The sequence below is a fragment of the Rhinoderma darwinii genome, chromosome 1 (assembly GCF_050947455.1).
Source record: "Rhinoderma darwinii isolate aRhiDar2 chromosome 1, aRhiDar2.hap1, whole genome shotgun sequence".
Taxonomy (NCBI): Eukaryota; Metazoa; Chordata; class Amphibia; order Anura; family Rhinodermatidae; genus Rhinoderma; species Rhinoderma darwinii.
In genome coordinates this window covers 633485600-633509446 of record NC_134687.1, presented here as the reverse complement: position 1 = coordinate 633509446, position 23847 = coordinate 633485600, and the positions used below count along the sequence as shown (strand labels likewise).

Here is a 23847-nt window from a genome sequence, read left to right as displayed (position 1 = left end):
GATGACATCAACACCATGTGACCGAGGGCAGGAGGAGTGGAGCCTATCAGTGCTGAATGAAGGACCTGTGATGATGACCACATGACATGAAGGGCGGAGCTCTGTTAAGGGGCCGGGGTTCCTGTGCTGTGTGAAGTGATGATCACGTGACATAAGGGCAGGGCTCTGTGAGGGGGCGGGGCTCTTGTACTTTGTGGACAAGTAATGGATTTAGTGTTTTCGTCTTTTATAGGTTGGCAGAAATTGTGTGAGAGCTGGAACCAGGGGAATGCTGGGAGTTGTGGTCCTCTCTTATACCCCTCACTGTAATATCCTCTGATATCCCATAATAGCTTGTACATGCTGGGAGTTGTAGTCCTCTCTTATACCCATCACTGTAATATCCTCTGATATCCCATAATAGCTTGTACATGCTGGGAGTTGTAGTCCTCTCTTATACCTCCTCCCTGTAATGTCCTCTGATAGCTCATAATAACAGTCTGGAAATGCTTATAAAATATCTAAAAAAAAAGTGTGCGCTGCAAGTATATCTGCAGAACCGGGGGATACACAAGTGTAATATGATGTAATTGTGTCTGTATATCTCTGTTCATGTATAACAGACCATCTTCACCCATCCCCCTGTACCACCACCATCCTGTAATATACACACTAGAGGGTCACTCACATGGCGGATACAAGTATATCTGCAGAACCGGGGGATACACAAGTGTAATATGATGTAATTGTGTCTGTATTTCCCTCTGTACATGTATAACATCACAGACCCCCTTCACCCATCCCCCTGTACCACCACCATCCTGTAATATACACACTAGGGGGTCACTCACATGATGTATACAAGTATATCTGCAGAACCGGGGGATACACAAGTGTAATATGATGTAATTGTGTCTGTATTTTCCTCTGTACATGTATAACATCACAGACCCCCTTCACACATCCCCCTGTACCACCACCATCCTGTAATATATACACTAGAGGGTTACTCACATGATGTATACAAGTATATCTGCAGAACCGGGGGATACACAAGTGTAATATGATGTAATTGTGTCTGTATTTTCCTCTGTACATGTATAACATCACAGACCACCTTCACACATCCCCCTGTACCACCACCATCCTGTAATATATACACTAGAGGGTTACTCACATGGTGAATACAAGTATATCTACAGAACCGGGGGATACACAAGTGTAATATGATGTAATTGTGTCTGTATTTTCCTCTATACATGTATAACGTCACAGACCACCTTCACACTTCTCCCTGTACCACCACCATCCTGTAATATATACACTAGAGGGTTACTCAGATGACGGATACAAGTGTATCTGCAGAACCGGGGGATACACAAGTGTAATATGATAGACAAAACAGGAGAACAGAAGGCGTCATAAACTATCGGTAATATGAAAATTGAAAATCTCAATCTTTATTAGTACACAAGACAGGATTACACAATTAGAAATTGTAGAGGATCCAGCATGATATTGGACTGCATAGGAGCCACTGCAGACCAGTATAATTAATAGGGTATTACAAGACTAGTGCATACAGAAATTATGGTCCAAAAATGATACCATGGTGGTGCAATGCACCTATCTGTGGAATACACTGTTTACTGATACAAAAAGAATACCCAATATCAACAATGAGGGGACACTGTGTGGATATGAAATACATAAAAAACACAATGAATGAATAAGTAACATGTACATGCAAGAAGGAGATAAGCGGTATAATGTGTGGTGGAGATCAGGGTTACATGTAACGGAGACGGCCCAGATTAATTAACCAAAGAAAAAATTCCCCAAAGGAAATTATATGCAGCACAGAGTCGCGTCAGGGAGTCCGAGGCCAAGTGCCTTACCCATAAGTAAAATGTGGTCCGGATGGCTCAAGGAAGCGTCCCGACGCGCGTCTCGCGTGCAGCTTTATCAAGTGGTGAGAGCAGTGTGTTCAGATCGAACTTTAAATAGGAAGCTGTGTGAAGGCATGTGATATCGCAGGACCAATCATAGCCCGGGTCCTTAACGACATGATGCGAGAACCCTTCCCAGACCATCAAGAGTCTCCGTGCATGCACCGCTCCCTGGACGCGTCACCAGGGAAACGGTGCAGAGCATCAAAGAGACAGCCCAGAGCGGAGACTCCGCAAATCGATTCATCGCGCATGCGCACCCCCAAGGAAAGAGATGGATATAATGGAAGACACAAGAGGTAAGTGATGTATGTCATATGAATAGTATGTTATTTCTCTGCACTCAGTAAATGCCCCCCAAAAAATAAATCCCACAAAAAATGGGAACAAGAGATATCAAGAGATATGCTCGATCAAAACTGAAAAAATTCCAAAGGGATACTAATGATTTACAACAAGATGTAGTGTATAGATGGCGGAATATATGGTCACCGTCCTTCTCTCGATCAGGCTCAGTTTCATCTATGGCCTCAAATGATGAACATACAAGAGTCAGACGGACTGGAGATAATAAATACATTGCAGACTAGAGATTATACTATTTCGGCGAGACTTAGCGTTGGAGACTGTGAAATTATATTATTTCCTGCCAGACCAAGAGTTGCAGATCGAAAATTGTTATATAAATTACGTGTATAATATAGACTGTTAGAATGGATGGTTTACGGTCCATATTCAAATCATCAGGATCACCCGATCCTATTCATGATTTGGTGAAGTGAATAGAAGTTAGGAATAAGAAAGGTATTGTATGTTGTATGTATTAGAAAACAGGACCAGCCAACGCCCGGTAATGGCGTCCGTACCTCATGTTGAGTGTGTCCTCATTGTGGGTGGGAAACCACCCCCCCTTCACAGCTGCGCACTGTGTTTCCAATAGGAGAGGCTGCCCCCCCCCCCCCCTGCCCCTGATGTGGCCACGCCCGGCCCAACCAAATCAGTATGAAATAATCACCTTGTTAATTTTGTCATTTGTAGTGTTTTTTTTCTATTTACAGAAGTTCCAGTCTAGTTCACTGATGAAGCAACACGTCATCATAATATAGAGATGGTGGCCGACAGATTGTACGGTTAAACATTAACATAGATAATTCCTATACAATGGTGTGATAAATGATTGCAGATACGTATGTTGTTTTGCCGGCATTGAAAGTGTTAAGATTGTGACGCTGTGAGAAGCTGTGAGTGTGTGACCCCCCTCCCTCCCCCCTGTAGTGTACTATGCTGTGTTTGGGAGGAGGAGGAGGGGGGGCTGACTGGGTGCAGTCTGCAGTGCTGATGGGACAAAGGGATTTCAATATGCACTGCTGAGATATATATATATCAGTAATGTCTACAAACCTAAATAAATTTCTTCTCTTTTGCGCATGCGCTGTTGTTGATAAAAGTTACGATATTATGTGTTCTGATGTGATCAGATTTCATGTGTTTTGATGTTAATTCAGATGTATTAAACTTTAGATACTGTGAGACACGGGGTTTTGAAAATGTATGTGCCCCCACCGTTCCCTATTTTTATATACAGTTTATTGGTTTGCAGTAATTAATGTTATCAGAGATAATATTTTTTGTTTTATTGAATAACTACAATTGTTTTGTTTTTGATTTCACACATGAGTTATGTCATTGTAAAGATCAAATGTATTTTCGTCAGGAAAAAGTCATTTTTGTTTCAGGCTGTTTAACATTACAGGGGGTTAAACTAGTGCCGCACAGATAGAGTGCCAGACTTTGTTATGTTGAGATGTAGTTTTGAACTCTGCTACATTACTTTCGCAGAGTCCACAAAGGGGGGAAGGGTGAAGGAACTGATCAGGTACAATTTTGGTTTGATCAGGTAAAATTTTGGTTTGTTTTGAGTTAATTAATTTGGTTTCAGAAGATCTAAAAATGTGTAAGAGACCCCAATGAGTAATCCAGATTAAATGTGTATGAGAGTAACCTACATTTTGAGGTTTGTGTAGATGGTTGTGTAAGATACCATCCCCCTCCAGCAAATTTACACAGGAGGCAGAGGTGACGTCACTCACACGAGTCTTTATGGATTTAGATGAGGGAGAAGGCAAAACAAAAATTGTCTGGACATTGTTAATTTGATGTAAAGTTTTTAGGAATGTTTTCTTTTTATTTGTTTTTGTATTAATCAAGTATTTGCAGAACCTGATAAAAGTGAGATTCTCAAAGTGCTCGTGATTATCAGATGAGTGTGGAGAAGTGTATAACATTTGGTTTTATTTTAGAGAATGAAGACGCCACCCCTTTGAGATGTTCTATCTATATGTGACATGGGTTTTTAATGTAAATTTGTAATAAAGAGATATTTTATTATACAATATGTACAAGACAGGATACGAGGCACCAGGTAAATTACCCAGAAACCACTCTCACCTTCTTGTTCATCTCAAGGAGCGGAGCTGGAAGTGCTCGCTGAGGCTTGTAACCTGGCAGAAGGTAAGACGGCCGACATTTACACTGACTCTAGGTACGCTTTTGGCATCGCCCACAATTATGGGCCCATTGGTAGTAGGAACTTTATTGGATCATCGGGTAAGCCAATTGAGAGAGCGAGAGAAGACAGACCTGACAACAAGAGTATGTGCGGCCAGGTATCAGTAAATTGGCTTGTCCCTGAATACAATAATGCCACCACTAGGTTTGTAGCAGCCGGCATGATGTGCGCACGGCATGACATAGGTAAAACAGCAAAGGTACCTGTGAAAAGTGCAGCCCGGCCAGATTACCCGTCCCAGCGACTGCAGAACATACAACTACCCGAGGTAGAAGTGTATGACAAAGTGCTCATGTGTGTAGACCTGTTCTCAGGGGGGCCTGAAGCCCGGCCTGTATTTTTCCCACTGCAGACGTTGTGTGCAAGTGACGGGGGAACAATGTTATCCCAAGTATTGAACTGGTGTTTGTACAATGATAAGATGTCAGCAGTTCTCTAGACATTGTCCGAAGGTTAGTTTGTTTAATAACTGTATTTAAGAAGGGTTGTGGGAATATTAAATACTGAGGTTAAGTTTTATGTAAAGTTCTGGAACAGCCTTAGCATTGGACTATTAGAGTCATGCGTCAGATAAAAGGTACAGAAGTGGAATATTCCCATTAGAAAACATTTTTATTTGTTTATTTTTATTTTTGTTGTGAAAGGGAAATTTTAGAGCAGAGAATTCTGTGCAGTGTATATGTGTAAGTATAGATATGTATATAAAGAAGGAGAATCAGTTTGTAAGTTTTAGTTACTGACCAGTGTGAACGTTTGATGTAAAGATGCTATTTGTTAATGTTTTTCTTCAATTGAATTATCTGATTAAGATCAATTAATGTTTATGCAATGAAAAAGCTTGTTCTCCACAGGAAGAGTCCAACTGGGAGCGGAAGGCGGGAGAACCAGATTCTAACAGAATGTGGACGGATAAAGGAAGGTAAACCGGTACCACCCAAGGCACTCTTGATGGCTTTTGCATTGATGGTGTATGACCTCACATATGCCCCAAGACTGCAAGGATCGATTTGGTAAGATCTAATTGGTATGTCCCAGGTTTTACAGCTGTCGCTGCTAAATTCTGTTAGAGCTGTTTGATTTGCCTACAGAACAGTCCTGGCAGACCGGTGCCAACCTTATCATACCCGCCTCCCACGAAGAGAACCGACCTTGAGAGGCCTTCCCAGGTAGAACGAACCAGATTAGAGTAAGACGCTTGTCAGATAAACATGTGGAATCAGTGTATCTTTCTGTGAGGTGGAGATGTTCCAGGCAATCAGCTGAGATCAAGGTACAAATCCTGCTGAAAGGGTATCACCAAGTGCAAATGAAATGTACCCAATAAGTTACACATCTTCTAGGTGCCCTATCCATTGTAACAGAGAAGTTTTTTCCTTATATAAAGGTGTTTGATGTCATTTAGGGGCCTGACATTATTGTATGTACTTAGAACAACGTTTATAGTGTACGCGGATGATGTTATCACCAGGTTAGTATTTATTTTAACAATTGACAAGAGTTGGGGGTCCCCAGCAAGTGCCAGTAAATATGAACTAAAAGACTTTTAACACGATAAACTCCATCACTGAGATGCGGCAGGCACAGCCTGAGCCAGTACAACGCGTTTATCATGAACTGACGGCAGTGTCACAATTCTAAGCGGCTGCCCAGACGAGTAACTTGCCAGAGGAAGAGTACAGATGCGGAGGGTTTGATAGTCACAATACAACTCCACTAATCCGCCTACGTGGGATCTCACCCCAGGCTCACAACATGAGGTGCTATGTACAGCCTGATGACGTAAACTAAAGGAGACGGTGTCGGACAGATGAGAAGGACCAAACCAAGTCCTGAGGACATCAGCAAAGTAAAGACCAAAGACCTGAGTGAATCCGTCAGCAGGATCAAGTGTTTTGATAAGTGACCAGGAGGGGGTAATAATAACTCCCCCACTGGACACCAACGTAGTCTGACTCCACAATTGTGTGGGTTACCCTGAGGGTGACAGTCAGTGAAGAGCAGAAGACAGGAGAAGAAGACGACGATGGTGTACAGGACTGGCAATGAACTGATGGGACCCGAGACCTGAGGGTGATAGCATGAGATTGGTGATAGCATTATGTTATTAGCTGAGGCCCTATTGTTTATAATGTCTGAGGTTTATAATTATAATGTGTGTAAATATGCCACGGTGCTGCAAATTACAATCTGAGGAGTTTTATGTGAAGGTGTGAGGTGAAGGTCACTGTGCTGCCCATGACCTGTCATATCTGCAGGGGTAAAGTCCCATTAGGACAGTAAGTGACAGTGCGACAGTTGTTACCATTAATAAAATGTAGACCGGATTAATATATATATATATTACAACCAGCAGTGGTCTGTAGATTATATCAAGACAACCATCCTGTATCCAGAGGAGAATAGGGAAAGTTAGGACCACTCCGACACCTTGGAAGTCCAGGTACAAAGGGGGGTTACTCATCAGGAGTAGCTCGTCTCAAGCTGGTGAAGAAATCCAAAACCCCTACCCGCCTGGTTCGAGTGGTCAGTGGTAGGTTGCTAGGCAAGACTCAGGGATAGAGTAATAATATTTTTAGGGGGGACTGTCAGGGATCATTACTATGTATATTGTCTGAAAAATATTATCCTCACACATATGTATATACATTTCAGTTCTTTGTGTAATATACTGATATATATAACAAGTTCTTTGTTCATGTCGGACACACCTATGGAAGACACCGCCCCCTGGAATGCAAAGAGGAGTGTGCAGAAGAATGTATAGGAAAAGTTACAGCTGGGGAGCGAATAGAATTTAAGCAAGTCACACATCTATAGGGAGGGGCATGTGTCTTTTCTGTGTGTGTTTCTTTGTTCTGAATAAAGTTCAGTTCCTCCTGGCTGACATTGAAGCTGTACCTCAGACATTTGTGTGGTGTACTTCTCTCCAGGCATGCCTTCAGCTTTCAATTTACAGAGGTGGTTATTCGGTGTGAAATACGGACCTGACAATACAATCCAAACCATTCAGGATCCTATCTACCCACGTAGAAACAGAGAGAGAGACAAGTGGCCAAACGTAAAATGATCCCCTCTTACCAACAAGGGAAATAGCCCAAGAGCAATTTAGAGGTAATTAACTTATTCTAGCCTGTCCTCTCTGACACCCAGTGTGATATTCTGAGCAGAGGGCTTACTTTCTCTCCATGTAACCCTTATAATTTTTTTCACAGCATTAAAAGATCTGTATCTTTTTTCCTGCAAATTGATTCTCAAAAAGCTACACAGTGGGGGAGAAACCGATTTGGGATTAAACAGTGAGATGGAAAAAGAAGCCTTGAATGCTCTTGAAGATCTTTTGCAGGAACAAGCCTTTACTGAGCAAGGTAGGTTCCCAGTATCAGTATGAGGGCGGATTCAGACGAACGTGTTTTGCGTCCGTGCCGGCCGCGTGGTTTTCGCGCGGACCTAGAGAAGTCTATGGGGCAGTGCAGACAGTCCGTGAGTTTTGCGCAGCATTAGTGCGCTGCGTAAAACTCGCGACATGTTCTATGTGTCAGCGTTTTTCGCGCATCACGCACCCATTGAAGTCAATGGGTGCGTGAAAATCACGCATGCCTCACGGAAGCACTTCCGTGGGACAAGCGTTATTAGCGCAATAACAGTAAAAGAATGAATGTAAACAGAAAAGCACCACGTGCTTTTCTGTTTACAAACATCCAAACGGAGTGTCATAAGATGGCGGCTGTGCGAAAAGAATCCATATGAACAGGGCACACGGAGCTGTCAAGTGCCTTTTGCGCACGCAAAACCCTGCGGTTTTTGCGTGTGCAAAAACGGCACGTTCGTCTGAATCAGCCCTTACCGAGATCAACAAAGTTCCCCCCCTTGTCTATATGTCCACAGGTGGAGATATTCACCAAAATGGTGATCAATGAGTTCAAACAGATCCCCATGAATAAATATAATGATAACTTAACAGTAGCACAACGTGGAGCTCTTAGGGAACTACAATCATATGATGATGTTGTTTTTAAGGCAGATGACAAAGGTGGGAACATTTTTGATCTGGCCAATCGACAAATACGAGAAGGAAGTGTTCCGTCCGTCAGCTTAAAGACAAAGAAATGTGCCATTCGATATTAGGCGATCAAAAATGTTATAGAGTACTAGAATGTGATCCCACCACGATCTTCAAAAATAAGTTAAAATGTATTCTGGGTCCAGCTAAATCCCTTGATCTCATTAGTGAGAAGAAAATTACATTCATGTTGATTGACCATCCCCAATGTGCGACTTTTTATAGCCTTCCCAAAATACATAAGGGGACCAATCCACTGAGGGGTTGCCCAATTGTGTCAGTAATAGACAATCTATCACAGAATGCCAGTCTGTACCTTGATCGGATCCTCAGACCATTCGTAGTCTCACTCCCCTCATATGTGAGGGATAATATGGATGCCCTGGGGAAACTGGAAGATATACGTTGTGACCAGGATGTTTTATTGGCTTCACTTGACGTGGAGGCTTTATATAGCTCCATCCCTCATGAACAGGGTTGTAGAGCTGTTGAATACTTCCTTAAGGGTAAAGGAATACAGTATCAGGCCCACAATAAATTTGTCATTCTATTATTGAGATTTATTTTGGAGCACAACTTTTTCCTTTTCGATCAGAAGATCTTCCACCAGCTCAGGGGAGTGGCGATGGGAAGTCCATGTGCCCCTACATATGCCAATTTTAACCTGGGTTGGTGGGAAAAATAATTTGTCTTTAGCGAAACAATAGATAGATGGACATCTTTTATCCTACGCTGGATTAGATTTATCGATGATGTTCTGATCCTATGGACAGGAACTAGGGACGATTTTGAAGAATTTGTTGCTACTCTTAATGTGAAAAACCTAGGTTTATTCTTCACATCAGAAATCAATGAGAACAAGATCACTTTTCTTGATGTAATGATCTCCAAAACATCATCAGGAGCAATCCATACAAACATGTATCGAAAAAGTACTGCTAAGAACAGTCTCCTTCGGTGGGAAAGCTGGCATCTAACGACTCTCAGGTGTGGTATACCCAAGGGCCAATACCTGAGGGCGCGTCGTAATCGCTCAACCATCTCTGACTAATCTCTACACGCGAATTGCAAGGTTGGTTTAGGTGTAGAGGATACCCCGAAGAAGTCTTAAAAGAGGCATATCAAAATGCACTTGGGTGTAATTGAAACAACTTGCTTAACCCTAAACCTAAGAAAATTGACGATGGCGCTATCCGAGTCATAGGAACTTTTGACTCGGCTAACGGAGATTCGAGAGATTTTACAATGCTACTGGGGGATTTTGGGAGCTGACCCGGATATAGGTAGCATGATAGGAGAATCTCCCCTGATTACGTATAGAAGGGGACGTAATGTGAAAGATTGTTTGGTACACAGTCATCTGAGTCCACAGATCAAACCGACCACCTGGTTAAATAGTGGTCTGAAGGGAACCTACAGATGTGGCTCCTGTAGGGCTTGTGACTCCATCCTTTGCAGTAAAAATGTCAAAAGCTCCAAGACTGGTAAGGTATTCGAGAATAGGTCTTATATTAACTGTAAAACCCAGGGGATCGTATAATTGATCACCTGTGGATGTCAACTACAATATATTGGTAAAACAAGAAAGGAATTCAGAAGGATTCGTGATCATGTAGATGTGAGGAGGAAAGAGGATACCCCAGTGTCGCGTCATGTCTGGGAATTTCATATGGGGGACGCTATGATCCTTAAGTTCCAAGGTGTGGAGCACATTAAATCAACAGTGTGAGGGGGTAATTTAGACATAAGGATCTTACAAAAGGAGGCACAGTGGATCTTTCGGATGCAGACCATTAATACATCAGGTCTAAATGAACAGATCTCCTATTCTTGCTTCCTTTGAGGAAAATAAATTTTCCTCTTCATAGGAACTGGACATGCTTCAATGGCGTATCCTTAGTTCTAGTTGATCTTTTGATTTATATATCGCTATGAAGACGGCTGGCAGTAATCCAATATAACATCCCAGCTTCAGTGTTTGAGGGGGGATGAGTATTAGCTCCATCTTTCTAGAGTAGGCTACCATCACTATACAGACCTCATATAATGCTGGCTTTCAAAATACCAAAAAAGTGTACTTTAATGTAATGAGTCGTAGAGACCGATGATTTACAGATTGCAGCGATACTGTTCTATGTATCTATGTAATACTTGCCTACTGTGTTTGTCCTAACATGTGTATACATCCGCTTCGTGATCCCCAGGGTTACCAAGGACGCCTTGTCGTCTGAGTGCCTCTGATTGGCTAAGCAGAATGGAGGGTGGCCGCTGTCCAGGAGGTCAGAATTGACGTGCTGACTTCGGATTGGCGGGCGGCCGAGATTATGTCAACAAAGGAGGAGGGCTAAAGTCTTTATATGGCCGGGTTTTTCGCCGGCGCGTGTGCGGACATTACATTCGAATTGTGCACACGCCAGAGGGCTAAATAAGCACAAAAATAGTGCTAACCGGCATTAATACGTAATCCCTGATTATGTTTCACTAGAACCTGTGATACTGAAACGGGTAGGATTATCTGCAGGATTATTTGCAGCGAGTGGTTTCAGTGCAATTATTATATAAAGGAGAGATTGTGCTCTGTGAGTGGGTTCCTATCACCCACAGACATCTCTCAAGTCTCAGACCACTTGCTTGTGCCTGTATATGTCAGAATCGGGCTTAGATAGCCAATTTTAGATATCTAATAGTAAAAATAATGTTAATCGTTCTTTTCAGGCAGTGACTTTATCCCCATATACACTTTTCAATATAGAAATTGAAACACCAAGAAGGGTAAGCTGTAAGGTTATAAAAATCGAGGAAGTAGCAGGTGTCGCGAATATCTGCAAATTATGAAATTTTCAAGCACCTAGCTCCGATCTGTGGCATGTGCAAGGGGCATAAAAGCCAGATTGAAAGAAGTTTTTTTTTTAGCCACATGAAACCTCAAAAGTCGGTTCAAGTGGTGTGGGATGATTGTGCAATGCCTCCTGTTAGTTTGCGACAAGTGGGGATAACTGGCACGTCGACTGAGAGGGACAGAAGCCTTAAATTGAGAGACCTTGGTTTATCACTCCGGCTGATCGCTACGCGCCTAGGCCAAGATGTCAGCACTGTTCAACATTGCGTGTCCCGGAGCTTTGAAGAGCAACGAACAGGAATGACAGCATGAGGTTGAAACTATGCACGGACAGATCATCTGCTTGGAAGAATGGCGCAATTCTGCACTGCAAGTGAAATTGGACATCAAATCCTAAGCCTAGGGTAACCAGTGTCCACAAAAATCATCAGAAGGCGTTTTCTCGACCTTGGGCCACGAGCCAGATGTCAAGCAATAGGTGTACCTGTGACCAGACGTCACCGCTCTCAAAACTATCATGGTGCACAGCAAGACAGCAACGGAGGTCTATCTTCAGCGATGAATCCCGCTTTTGTCTCGGACTCAATGATAGCCGGAGATCGGTCTAGAGACCATGTGGTCAACGACATGAAAAGGCCTTCACAAGGGAACGTCACACCAGTCCTGATCCCAGGACTATGGTGTAGGGCGGCATAATGCAAAGGAGCCGGAACCCCTCTAGTCTTAATGTCATGTACACTAACAGCTCGGCGTTACATTGATTTGGTCTTAGAACCAGAGGTACGGCCATTTCTCCAAAGTGTCCCAGAAGCCGTTTTGCAACAGGACAACTCCAGGCCTGCGTGGCCTAAACGTGCTAACATCGACGGCAGCGTCTCCGGACTTGTCTCCCATCGAGCGCATCTGGGACGACATTGGTCGGCAATTGCAGAGGGAGCTTCCAGCAGCCAATTTTAATGATTTTCGTGCCCAAGTGCATTCAGCATGGCATAACATTCCTCAGACAACCATTAATAACCTCATTGACAGCATGCCAAGGCGTGTAAGTGCGTGTGTTTCTGCGCGTGGCGCTCATACTGGATACTGAATAAATCAAGATGATTGGAATATTTGTTTGTCATTTTTTATCATTTGCATATCATTAACATGTCTATCCATCGTGTGATTTCTACAATTCTAAAACTTTTCCTCCTTTGTGTTGCAATTTCAATGTTGAGAAGTGTACATATGTGCTGCTGTGCAGAGTGACCAGGCAAGCTAGAATTGAATTTACTTACGCAATTCCTCATTTCTGTCGTCTAAACAGAAGCACAAGTTTGTAACCCATCAAAATAAATATTTTTCTTCTCTGCATTTCCTTAGTCGTTTTTTTTAATAAACACAGGACACGGAAGGAGAAAGGAGCCGTTATACTTTTTAGTTAACCCTTCGTGTTACTAGTCCCAGCATATAGCAGGGGATATGTCTATCTATATACTAGAAAAAGTACCCGGCGCCACCCGGGTATATCGTGTCGTTCTGTGTGTTCATTGGATTTGTTCCAAGGGTGTCCAGGAAGCCAATTCATGTCCCAAAAAAATATGAGCTTATGGGGATATCGCTAGTAGCCCTATATACCCTGGCAGGTAGTTTATTTCATATTTTAACTTCCTAAATACCTAAACTAGTAGGAAATGGAGTTATACGATTGTGACAGAGCCTGTTGATTCACAACATTGGCAGTTTTATTACCAGTTGGCCATAGTCTATAGTTGGATCATAATTGAAAACAGCATCATACATTAAAGCCCACGCATTAGCACGCTGAACATAATGATGTGCTATATCAGCTTGCTTTCTGGCCTGGATTGGGGCAGGAGTCTCTGCGCTTCTGAGAGACACCTGTCTGATCTGTTGCTGAGAAAGGCCGAGTTTGCTGAGGAGTTTCAGCAACTCGAGCAGCAGTATGATGCATTTGATCAGCTTGCAGTTGGGCAAGAGGAGTCTCTGCAGCTAGTAATTTAGCTTTCCTCCTGGCCATCATTAATCTGGTTGCTATGGATAACTGCTCTCCTGTACCTTCCCATCTAGAATTATCTTGTAAAGTGCACTACCTTCTACTGCCAGATAAAAAGATCTTTGCTATAAAAGCGAATGTCTGTATTCGCTTCTATAGTATTGGATCGTGATCATAATGGCTGATAACAGAGAACAGCAGCAGGGTCAGGACCTTTACGAAAACCTTTCTGAATACCCGATGTACCTATGTGCCAAATTTGGGGTCAAATAGTTCAGGTGTTTGGATGCCTATAGAGGACGACAGACATTCGCTATAATGGCGGATAACAGAGAACAACAGCAAGGTTGGGACATTTACGAAAACCTTCCCGGACACCCGATGTACCTATGTGTCAAATTTGGTGTCAAATGGTTCAGGCGTTTGGGTGCCTATAGAGGACAGACGAATAGACATTCACTTTTATAATATATAATAGCAGGTCCCCGGCTTCACACTGGTCCCTTTGCTTGTGCGTGTGGTTAAAAACCTCTTTTCCTACTGATATGAAGCCAACATATCCAATAAAGTCCAAGTGCAGGGGTTCCTTTTTGGAGGCATGACTGGTCTGAAAGTGGTTCAATTTATGAGAATGCTGAAATCCACAGGTTTGGTTCTGTTGAGAGATTTCAGCAGCTCGGGCAGCAGTCATGCTCTTTGCCACAGGAGTCTTTCGTCTATTTGCAGGGTTAATTTTTAGAGGCATGACTGGTATTAAAGGGTTTCAATTCAAGAGAATGCTCAAATACAGTATAGGTACAGTTCGTTTACAGTGACTAACACGTCGAGTAAAGAAAAATGGCTTGTTGTTATGGAAACCTGATCTAAAACTGTGTGTGTGAGTGAGGCTAAGAATAAAGGACCTGCGAGCTTCTATTGGCTAATACAGGACATCTGATGTGATATGGAGGAAGGTCCTTGATGTGGAAGGCAGTGGTGCCATATTTGTGTTTGTGAATATGCCGAGAAGGTAGGTCCTAGAGAGCTGAAACCCGGTCTAAACCTTCGGAAGCGCGTGATTTACTTATGTGCCAAATTTGGTTCAGATTGGTGCAGTCGTTTGGCCGTGCATAAAGAATAGACAACAGAAATACATACATACACATATATATATATATATATATATATATATATATATATATATATATATACACACATATATATACACACACATACACATATATATATATATATGTATGTATATACATATATACATACATATATACATATATACATACATACATACATGTATACATACATACATACATACATACATACATACATACATACATACATACATACATATACATTGCTATTTGGATTGCAGGAATTAGGAATTGCATGAATAAATTCAAGTTATATCAGGGATGCCTCCAGATTAACCCCATCCCAACATTTGTTGTATACTTACTTGAAGGTGATCATACAGCAGTAATGAGCAATGTAGCTGTGAATCCAGAACTGTGGTGAGATTGAACACTTACTAGTAGATGCAGCAGCATGGAGAACATACAGCAGTAATGAGCACAGCATTGGGGAGAGATAAAAGACTTGCTAGAAGCAGCAGTGTCTCTGTGTGTGTCTCTCTCTGCCTCCCTCTCACACTGCTGCTGTTCCCTCCTCCATCCATGGGTAGCTGTAACCTGATCCCTCAGTGAGCTGATTGTCTCTTCTTGAGGAGACAGATTAAGCAGTGAACCGTTAGGAGAAGGTGGAGGAGAACTGAAGCCTAATAAGTGGAGAAAGATAATTTTGTATCTGATAAAAGAGACTACAAAGTTTTTTATATTCACTTGTACTATTGATTTATGCATAGCTTGTTGAAAAGTTAGTTACCATTTAAAGTCCTAAAATTAGAATCAGGTGCCCCAGAGTTGGTACAAATTATAAGAACAATGTCCAGGATAATATGCCCGCTGCTGAAAAAACAATGACATTCAGATGTATGGAACAGATTTTCAGTTGCAGAAATGTCTGTGTTTTTTGTTGGGCTTTTTGCCACGCGTTTTGGAATCAAGGCAAAACCACAGCATTTTTTTAAACAAAACTCTGGAATCTTTGCCGCCATTTCAAATATCGGGGCAAAGAGAATGCAACGAAAACTGCAAATAAAACGAATTGTGTAAATGTATCTGTTAGATATATTCACATTCGCGTTTGTAGCAGAAAGGTTTGCAACTGAAAATCTGTTCTATATATCTGAACGTGGTAGTTTCTGCAGTATGCACATGGATTCTGCAAGCCCCAGTTTTTTTTCAGATGAACGGGACAGTCGCAGGCATTTCTGAAACAAATCTGCTGAATGAATGTGTATATATATATATAAAAGTCCACTTGTAGATGGTTTATATATATATATATATATATATATATATATATATATATATAAACCATCTACAAGTGGACTTTTCAGACAATGGTCAATTGGCCCAGGCAAGTCTGCGTCAACTAGATCAACTGAGTGCAGAACACAAGACGCTAAGAGAAGTCTCGAAGAACCCCAGAATCTTGTTTACGGGACCTAAAAGTTAGCTTTCACCGCTATTGATGTCTACCATTGCAAAACCACTGTAAAAATAAAAACGACATTGGGGCTGTGTCAGAAAAAAACCCTTTGGCCACAGAACCAGAAGAAATATTTGGCAAATATTCTAGACAACATTTCACCAGGATAAACCTGATACTGACTTGAGAGAATGGTGGTGGAAATGTTATGGTTTGTAAGAAAGTAAGAATGATTTTAAAAATAGAAGAGTTAATGTTTTTTTTTATCATTTAACATACAGTGAATGAACAGAAGAATAATCTGAATAAAATAAATATTTGGTGTGACCTCCCTTTGCTAAAACAGGAAAAAGTATAATGGAAAGATTTGCAAGTGTCCAATGTTTTGGACCTTCTCCTAGTTTCAGATTACAAAGGGTAGATTCACACGCAGCAGATCTGTTGAAGAAATTTCTGCAACAAATCTGCTACATGAGACTAGACCCAAATACTGACAAAAATACACAAGTGTGAATGAGGCCTTATAATAAAGGCCTGCTGGAGGTGGTTTTTGATGAAGCTCCAGGTTTTTGAGCTACAGAAGAAAACAGCGTATCTGTGAAATTTTGGTTTAATAAGCGAATGTGAATTTAATTTGTTATAGTTGTTTGTTCAACTCTATCTTTTTATACAGTTTGAATGAAAGTCAAATGCTGAGATTTCTACATATGTTAATTTTTATTTTTTAAAGTATATATGGGGTGTCCTTACTTTTTTACTAGGTCACTCTGGATTGTCCTGTAGTGTAGGTGAATTTATGAATACAGTAATAAGAAGCGAGGTCCATGGTAACAATTCAGCTTTACTGTTTTTGAAGTAAACAAGGCTCTTATCTTCCTTATATCCACAATACTTTTATTCCATGGATCCCAGTGTAGGTAAATATAATTTGGGTGTTGGACAGATCCAGACTAATTCTAACCAAAAAAAATAAACCTCTCCTATTGGCTCTTTAATGTTGGTGAATAACCTGATGTGTAAAAAAAAATAAAAAATAAAAAAATTGTTTTGCTCTGTCAGCATTTCCCAAATTCCAAACAAGAACATGGTTTATTCTCTATGCAAATTCTCTAAAGAGTTTCAAAATTAGATTTCCTTGTAAAAAAAATTCCACATAAAGGCTGGGTTCCCAAATAGCATAAACGCTACGGAATTCTGTGCGGAAATTCCACAGCATTTACAGTAGCAGCAAAGTGAATAATATTTGGAAAAAAACTGCACAAAAGTCATGCGGAAAGTGTTCTGCGGTGCGTTTTTCAATTTTGCAGCATGTCAATTTATGCTGCATGTTCTGTGTGGAGATGCTGCGTGTTCTGTGCGGAGATGCTGCGTGTTTGGCCCATAGACTTCAATGGGGAGCAGATATTCCACAACAGATTTATGTTGTTGTGATTTTTACAGCAATTACGTAGCAAAAACCTCTGGAAATCCGCAGGTGCACATATACTTTGCTATAACCAATGTTTAACACTAAATATGCAGGTAAAACCGCTGCGGAAAAAAACGCACTATTTGGTGTGGATTTCTGTCACAGATTTACCAACCTTTTTCTTAAAGAGGCTCGGTCACCACATTATAAGTGGCTTATCTTGTACATAATGTGATCAGTATGTGCAGCCACATACACTGACATTACTGCAGTGTCCTGACAATGAATAGACATTACCTCCAGCCAGGACGGGATGTGTATTAAGAATCCTAACACTTCTCTGTGAGTTACAGCATAGCAGGTGTAGTCTTGCGAGATTACGCTGTAAACTGTCATTTACAGCAAGATCTCGCTGTGCTGTGCTGCAGTCTCACACAGACGCTACAGAAGTGGTCAGGATTCTGAATACACATCCAATCATCATATCTATATCGCTATGTGCTGTGTAAATGAATGGGGAGAAATGTATGACGCTGATTGGTCAGCATCATACACTTCTCTCCGCAATGCCCACTTGGTCAAAAAGTAAAACATGTCCAGTTGGTCATTAAGAAACTCATTAGCATAAAGCTAAAATAGGTCATAACTCCGTCAAAAATGATTGTTTTTCTAAATAAAAAACACTGCTGTAATCTACATTACAGCGCCGATCACATTATGCACAAGATAGGCCACTTATAATGTGGTGACAGAACCTCTTTAAGATTCTGCTGCTGATTTTCTGTTGCAGAAAATCTGCAGCGTATCCTGTGTGTGTGGGAACATACCCAAAGAATATCAAAATGAATTTTCCCCTGTGTGACTTTTCTGATGATCCCTAAGCTTGCCTTTAGTAATAAAACATATCCCACATTCTGAACATGAATAGATCTTCTCCCTTGTGTGACTTCTCTCATGAGTAACAAGAGTGGATTTTTGTGTAAAACATTTCCCACATTCTGAACATGAATATGGTTTTTCTCCTGTGTGACTTCTCTCATGTCTAAGAAGATTTGATTTATTTATAAAACATTTCCCACATTCTGAACATACATACGGTTTCTCTCCTGTGTGAATTCTCTCATGTGTAACAAGACTGGATTTGTCTGTAAAACATTTCCCACATTCTGAACATGAATATTGCTTCTCTCCTGTGTGAATTCTCTCGTGTGTAATAAGACTGGATTTTTGTGTAACACATTTCCCACATAATGAACATGAATATGGTTTCTCTCCTGTGTGAATTCGCTCATGTCTAAGAAGATTTGATTTATTTATAAAACATTTCCCACATTCTGAACATGTAAATGGCTTCTCTCCTGTGTGAATTCTCTGATGTTTAACAAGATGTGATTTATCTGTAAAACATTTTTCACATTCGGAACATGAATATTGCTTCTCTCCTGTGTGAATTCTCTCATGTATAACAAGATTGGATTTTTGTGTAAAACATTTTCCACATTCTGAACATGAATATGGTTTCTCTCCTGTGTGAATTCTCTCATGAGTAACAAGGTTTGACTTATCTGTAAAACATTTCCCACATTCTGAACATGAATATTGCTTCTCCCCTCTGTGAAGTCTCTCATGTTCAACAAGATTTGATTTAGCTATAAAACATTTCCCACATTCTGAACATGAATATTGCTTCTCTCCAGTGTGAATTATCTCATGTGTAACCAGACTAGATTTTTGTGTAAAACATTTCCCACAGTCTGAACATGAATATGGTTTCTGTCCTGTGTGAATTCTCTCATGAGTAACAAGATTTGACTTATCTGTAAAACACTTCCCACATTCTGAGCATGAATATGACTTCTCTCCTGAGTGAATTCTCTCATGTGTAACAAGATTTGATTTTTGTGTAAAACATTTCCCACATTCTGAACATGAATACGGCTTTTCTCCTGAATGACTTCTCTCATGAGTAACAAGATTTGACTTATCTGTAAAACACTTCCCACATTCTGAACATGAATATTGCTTCTCTCCAGTGTGAATTCTCTCATGTGTAACCAGGCTAGATTTTTGTGTAAAACATTTCCCACATTCTGAACATGAAAATAGCTTCTCTCCTGTGTGACTTCTTCTGTGTGTAAAACGACCTGAGCTTTTTATAAACTTTTTACCCATTTTCTGACCTGTACTTGTGGTAACAATCTGCGATTGGTCAGGAGAAGGTTCCTCGTGATTAGGAGAATTATATGATAGTTCCGGAGTATGAAGTCCTGGATGTACATTAAGGGTAATGAGTTTTTCTCCTGTAGACTGCTGCATGATATCTTCATCTTCTACTTTATAATTAAGCGATAACATTAAGTTTCTCTCAGAGTTCTTACTGGAATTTTCTGTAAGGATTAAAATTAATTTCATTTTTTTGGTTTTCATTTTTTAAACCACAAAGAAGACGAATTTGTTACATTCACATAAGGCCAGGATCACACACACAGTTTTGGTGTAGTTTTTGTGGCAATTTTTGGCTCACCTTTTTAAGACAAACACAGAAGCGAACACAAAAGAAAAAAATGCATCAGTCTTTTCTTTTGATCTTTTTTCCCGTTTTGATACACTTCTGGTTTTGGCTCAAAAAAACACACGGAGCTAAAACCTTCCACAAAAACTGCGCATGTGATTCTGGCCTCAGGCTGGAAACAAACATGCAGTTTTTGATGCGTATATTTGAGCCAAAGCCATAAAGGAGAAGTATAAGACATTTCTTTATATTTTACATTCCTGTTGAATCGACTATTGGCTGAAATAAACTACATGTGTAATTTCAGCCTGCCGTAATGATCATACACACAGTTTTGATGCAGTTTTTGGCTCCGTTTTTTGAGCCAAACACAGAAGTGGACACAAAAGAAAAAGAGATGCGGCTGTGTTTTTTTTAAAATATACTTTCTCTTTCTTTTAGATACACTTTTGGATTTAGCTTAAAAAAAAAAACTGAGCCAGAAACGGGCACAAAATCTGCATTAAAACTGTGTGTGTGTGTGTGTGTGTGTGTGTGTGTGTGTGTGTTTTCCTGGCCTTATAAAGCTTTTTCATTGATACATTTTAAAGGGTTATACAAAGTCCAGGATTTTGGTCTTACACTCAGTGACCACATTGATTACATAAGCCTAAGCTTACTAAAATTTTAAAATCTGAAAAGTTCAACCTTGTCTGGCAATCAAATATTTGGTGCTTCAATACCAATCAGAAATAACTTTAATACATCAACTAAGCTTAATATTGGAAGACTGTGTTCCCACATAGTGGACACTGGTGTGTGGCTGATGTGACAGAAAATGGAGCCAAACATGGCTTTTACCCCAAACAGCGTGGATTTCAAATAATTTTTAATGGCCGTGCAAGTAAATAGCAATTTTACCCTCAAAACAGCATCATAGCTGCTGTGTGTGAACACAGACTTATTGACAATGGCTGCACAGTCATCCAATCCCAATTTTAAAGAACATCTTTAGGAGAAAGAGTGAGGTTATCAATCACAATCTGTAATAAAGGTTTCCAGTACATTGTTATATTATACCACTAAGAATTCCGGCTGTTCTAAGGATAAAGAGGGTCTTATCAAGTACTAAAAAGAGGAACCTACAGAAGTGGCCTCTGAGTGCAGGTGATCATCACCGAAATGTCTTTGTAATTAAATGCGAAATATGTGCTTCAACATAATTACAGATCTGGAGGATTAAAGATAACAATATATGATAAATATAGGACCCCCAACTCCCCCACCCGGACCAGAGAAGGAGAAGAAAAAAAAAAAAGGTCAGACCCAATATCTCCATATTTTCTTATCTCTTTCTTCCTAGTTTTTAAGTGATACAATTATTTCCTCAAATGTAACCATTCTGTTAACTAGATTTATCCAATTATCATTAGAAGAGGTGGAGTGAGATAAGACTAGAGAAATATTGGTCCGCTCACCATGCATCAGGTACACTGAAGACACCACGCTTGAAATCCAATACTGTGCTGTAGTCAAATGCTTTGCGTGGTAGCAGGTAGATCAGATGAAAAAAGTTGAGAAAATAGGGTCCAGCACTCGATCCAACAAAAACAAGAAATATATTTTGTGCTTTTATTGGATCGAGTGCTGGACTATATTTTCTCTACTTTTTTTCGAAGTGTGAGATAACCCAATTCTAGCAATAATAAGACAAACCAGAAATAAAAAAAAAATCTTATTGAAGCATGCGCTTCTCTAGAGCCTGAAATTTAGGCTCTAGAGAAGGCTAGGTTGTAGCTAGAGCTACTATCCAGTGTTTGAAGTTAAGAATCTTAGCATTCAAATAATCAAATCCTGGATCGAAGCTACGATCCAACCTTAAATAAGTGCGTGTTGAAATGGGAGCTGCATATATTTGGAGCTTCCATTTCACCCTCTGTAAAGGAGGAGAGTAAAGGCAGTTGGGGACGTGCAGGCAGTGTGCAGGGAGAGGAGTATAAGCTGTCCGGTCACTGTATGACTGTACATGACCACAGGTGACTTTCTTCATGTTATCACTCCCTTTATCAATCAGAGCGCATACTTGTGCTCTGTCACATCTGAGTATTTTTTTTATTTTTCTTCAGAAAAGGAGTGACGATGAGCAGTAGCTCATCTAATAACCCCTCTGCGCCAAATTAGGCTGTTTATTGACTCCACAACCTGGAGATCTACCGGTGTCCGGATCACAGAGTCATACAATTTGCACCAAGCACTTATGTACAAACTTTATTGATGTTTGTTTGTGGTGTTTTACACTGTCCCTATCCTTTCCGTAGCCATTCTTTAGTGTATAATCCGCTGAACCCTCCTTTAGCGATACTTGTTATTCACTACAGTCACAGCGATAACGATTATCGCTAGAGTAGAATTTCTATTATATTTCTAATTAATGGAAAGATTGCTGTCATTCAGAAGATACATTTTCATCCAATAACTTAAATGATCGTATACAACGAATTCCTCTAAGGGTATGTTCACACACAAACTCAAAAATGTCTGAAAATACAGAGCTGTTTTCAAGGGAAAACAGGTCCTGATTTTCAGACGTTTTTTTTAAGCCACTCGCGATTTTCGTGGCATTTTTTACGGCCGTTTTTGTAGCTTTTTTCAATAAAGTCAATGAAAAGCAGTCCTGCACTTCATTTTCGTGGCCGTTTTTTTACGGCCCGTCGGAACAGAACGCCGTTTTTCCCATTGAAATCAATGGGCAGATGTTTGGAGGCATTCTGCTTCCGATTTTTCGGCCGTTTACGGCCCAAAAAATGGACAAAAATAGGCCGTGTGAACATACCCTAATAATAAAACATCAGTATTAGTTATCGCATTAGATTAAGTTTAGAGAATTGCGATAATTGATCAGATCTAGGCTGTGTTCACACGATGCGCTCAATTTGGGCTTTGCCGTGATTTCCAGAGAATTGCAGCAAAATGGAATGGTGCATTTTTTTTTAAACCACGACCAAAAACCGTCTCAGAGTTTGTCCAGCGCCGGAGGCCGCTGACCGTTGGCATCTCTCTCCTATCGGCGGCCACGGCCGTCGGTCTGTTCATCCTTGCTGGCGTCTCTCTTCCCAGACGCTGGCGCGTTCTGCTCACTGCCTCCTCCCCTGTACTGTGCCCAAAGTTCTTGCCATTTCTTAAATGGTCAGCACGCGCACCAGTAAATGTGTCCCCAGCCTATACCTGCACACCCAGGGCTTTATAAACGTGAGCCTGCCTCTTGTGCCAGTGCCTGAGCACAGTTGGACAAACTTTTTATTATCCTGTGAAGGTTCCGCATCCTGAGTCTGTTACCTGTTGGTATGCTGTATCCGTTACCTATCGGTATCCTGTATCCCGAATCTGTTACCTGTTAGAATTTTGTGTCCTGAGTCCATTACCTGTCAGTATCCGGTACCATGTGGATGCTCCCAGTAATTGGGCACCAGCCTGCTTCCAGTAATCCGGCACCAGCCTGTATCCTGCTACCACCAAGGTACCATCTGCCTGTGTCTGCCTAGCTACTGTTTGGCCAGCAGCTACTCCACTGGGACCACCTCAAGAGGTAGTGACCTGGCAGTCTCCCTGCAGCGAAGACCAGATCCATGTAGAAGGGTTAAAGAGTGGAGACCGGGAGGCTGCTCAGACAACGCGCTTAGAGGTGGCCCTACAACAATCCGGCAGAGTAGCACAGTGGGTCCACAAACCTGCTGGTCGTTATAGTATGCTCAGGCCATGAACCCCGCTGGCAAACCCAAGACTGCCATTCAAGTCATGCATGACGATATGTGAGACCTCAGAATATGCCAGGATCAGCTAATGCAGGCTGACACCATAGCCCAGCAGACATAAACACGCGGCCCACATGCGGCCCGAGGCTCTCATCTGCGGCAAAGGGTGCACCAAAGCTCCCGAGACATCCTCGGGACAGCAGAGAGCAGGCCGAAGGAGTAGCGCCGCCCACACCCTCCTGTATAAAATGCTGCACACA

The 23847-nt window shown here is 41.1% G+C and overlaps 1 protein-coding gene across 1 annotated transcript in view; it reads right to left on the bottom strand.

Moving 5' to 3' along the window:
* Nucleotides 1-18093: 18093 nt before the first annotated feature.
* The window catches only part of LOC142657947 (uncharacterized), a 48515-nt gene continuing 42761 nt past the window's right edge, over nucleotides 18094-23847 (bottom strand). Inside the window, exon 9 of the mRNA XM_075833548.1 lies at nucleotides 18094-19731. Within this exon, the coding sequence (XP_075689663.1) occupies nucleotides 18182-19731 (1550 nt within the window). The 3' untranslated portion in view covers nucleotides 18094-18181. The remainder of the gene's footprint in view (nucleotides 19732-23847) is intronic.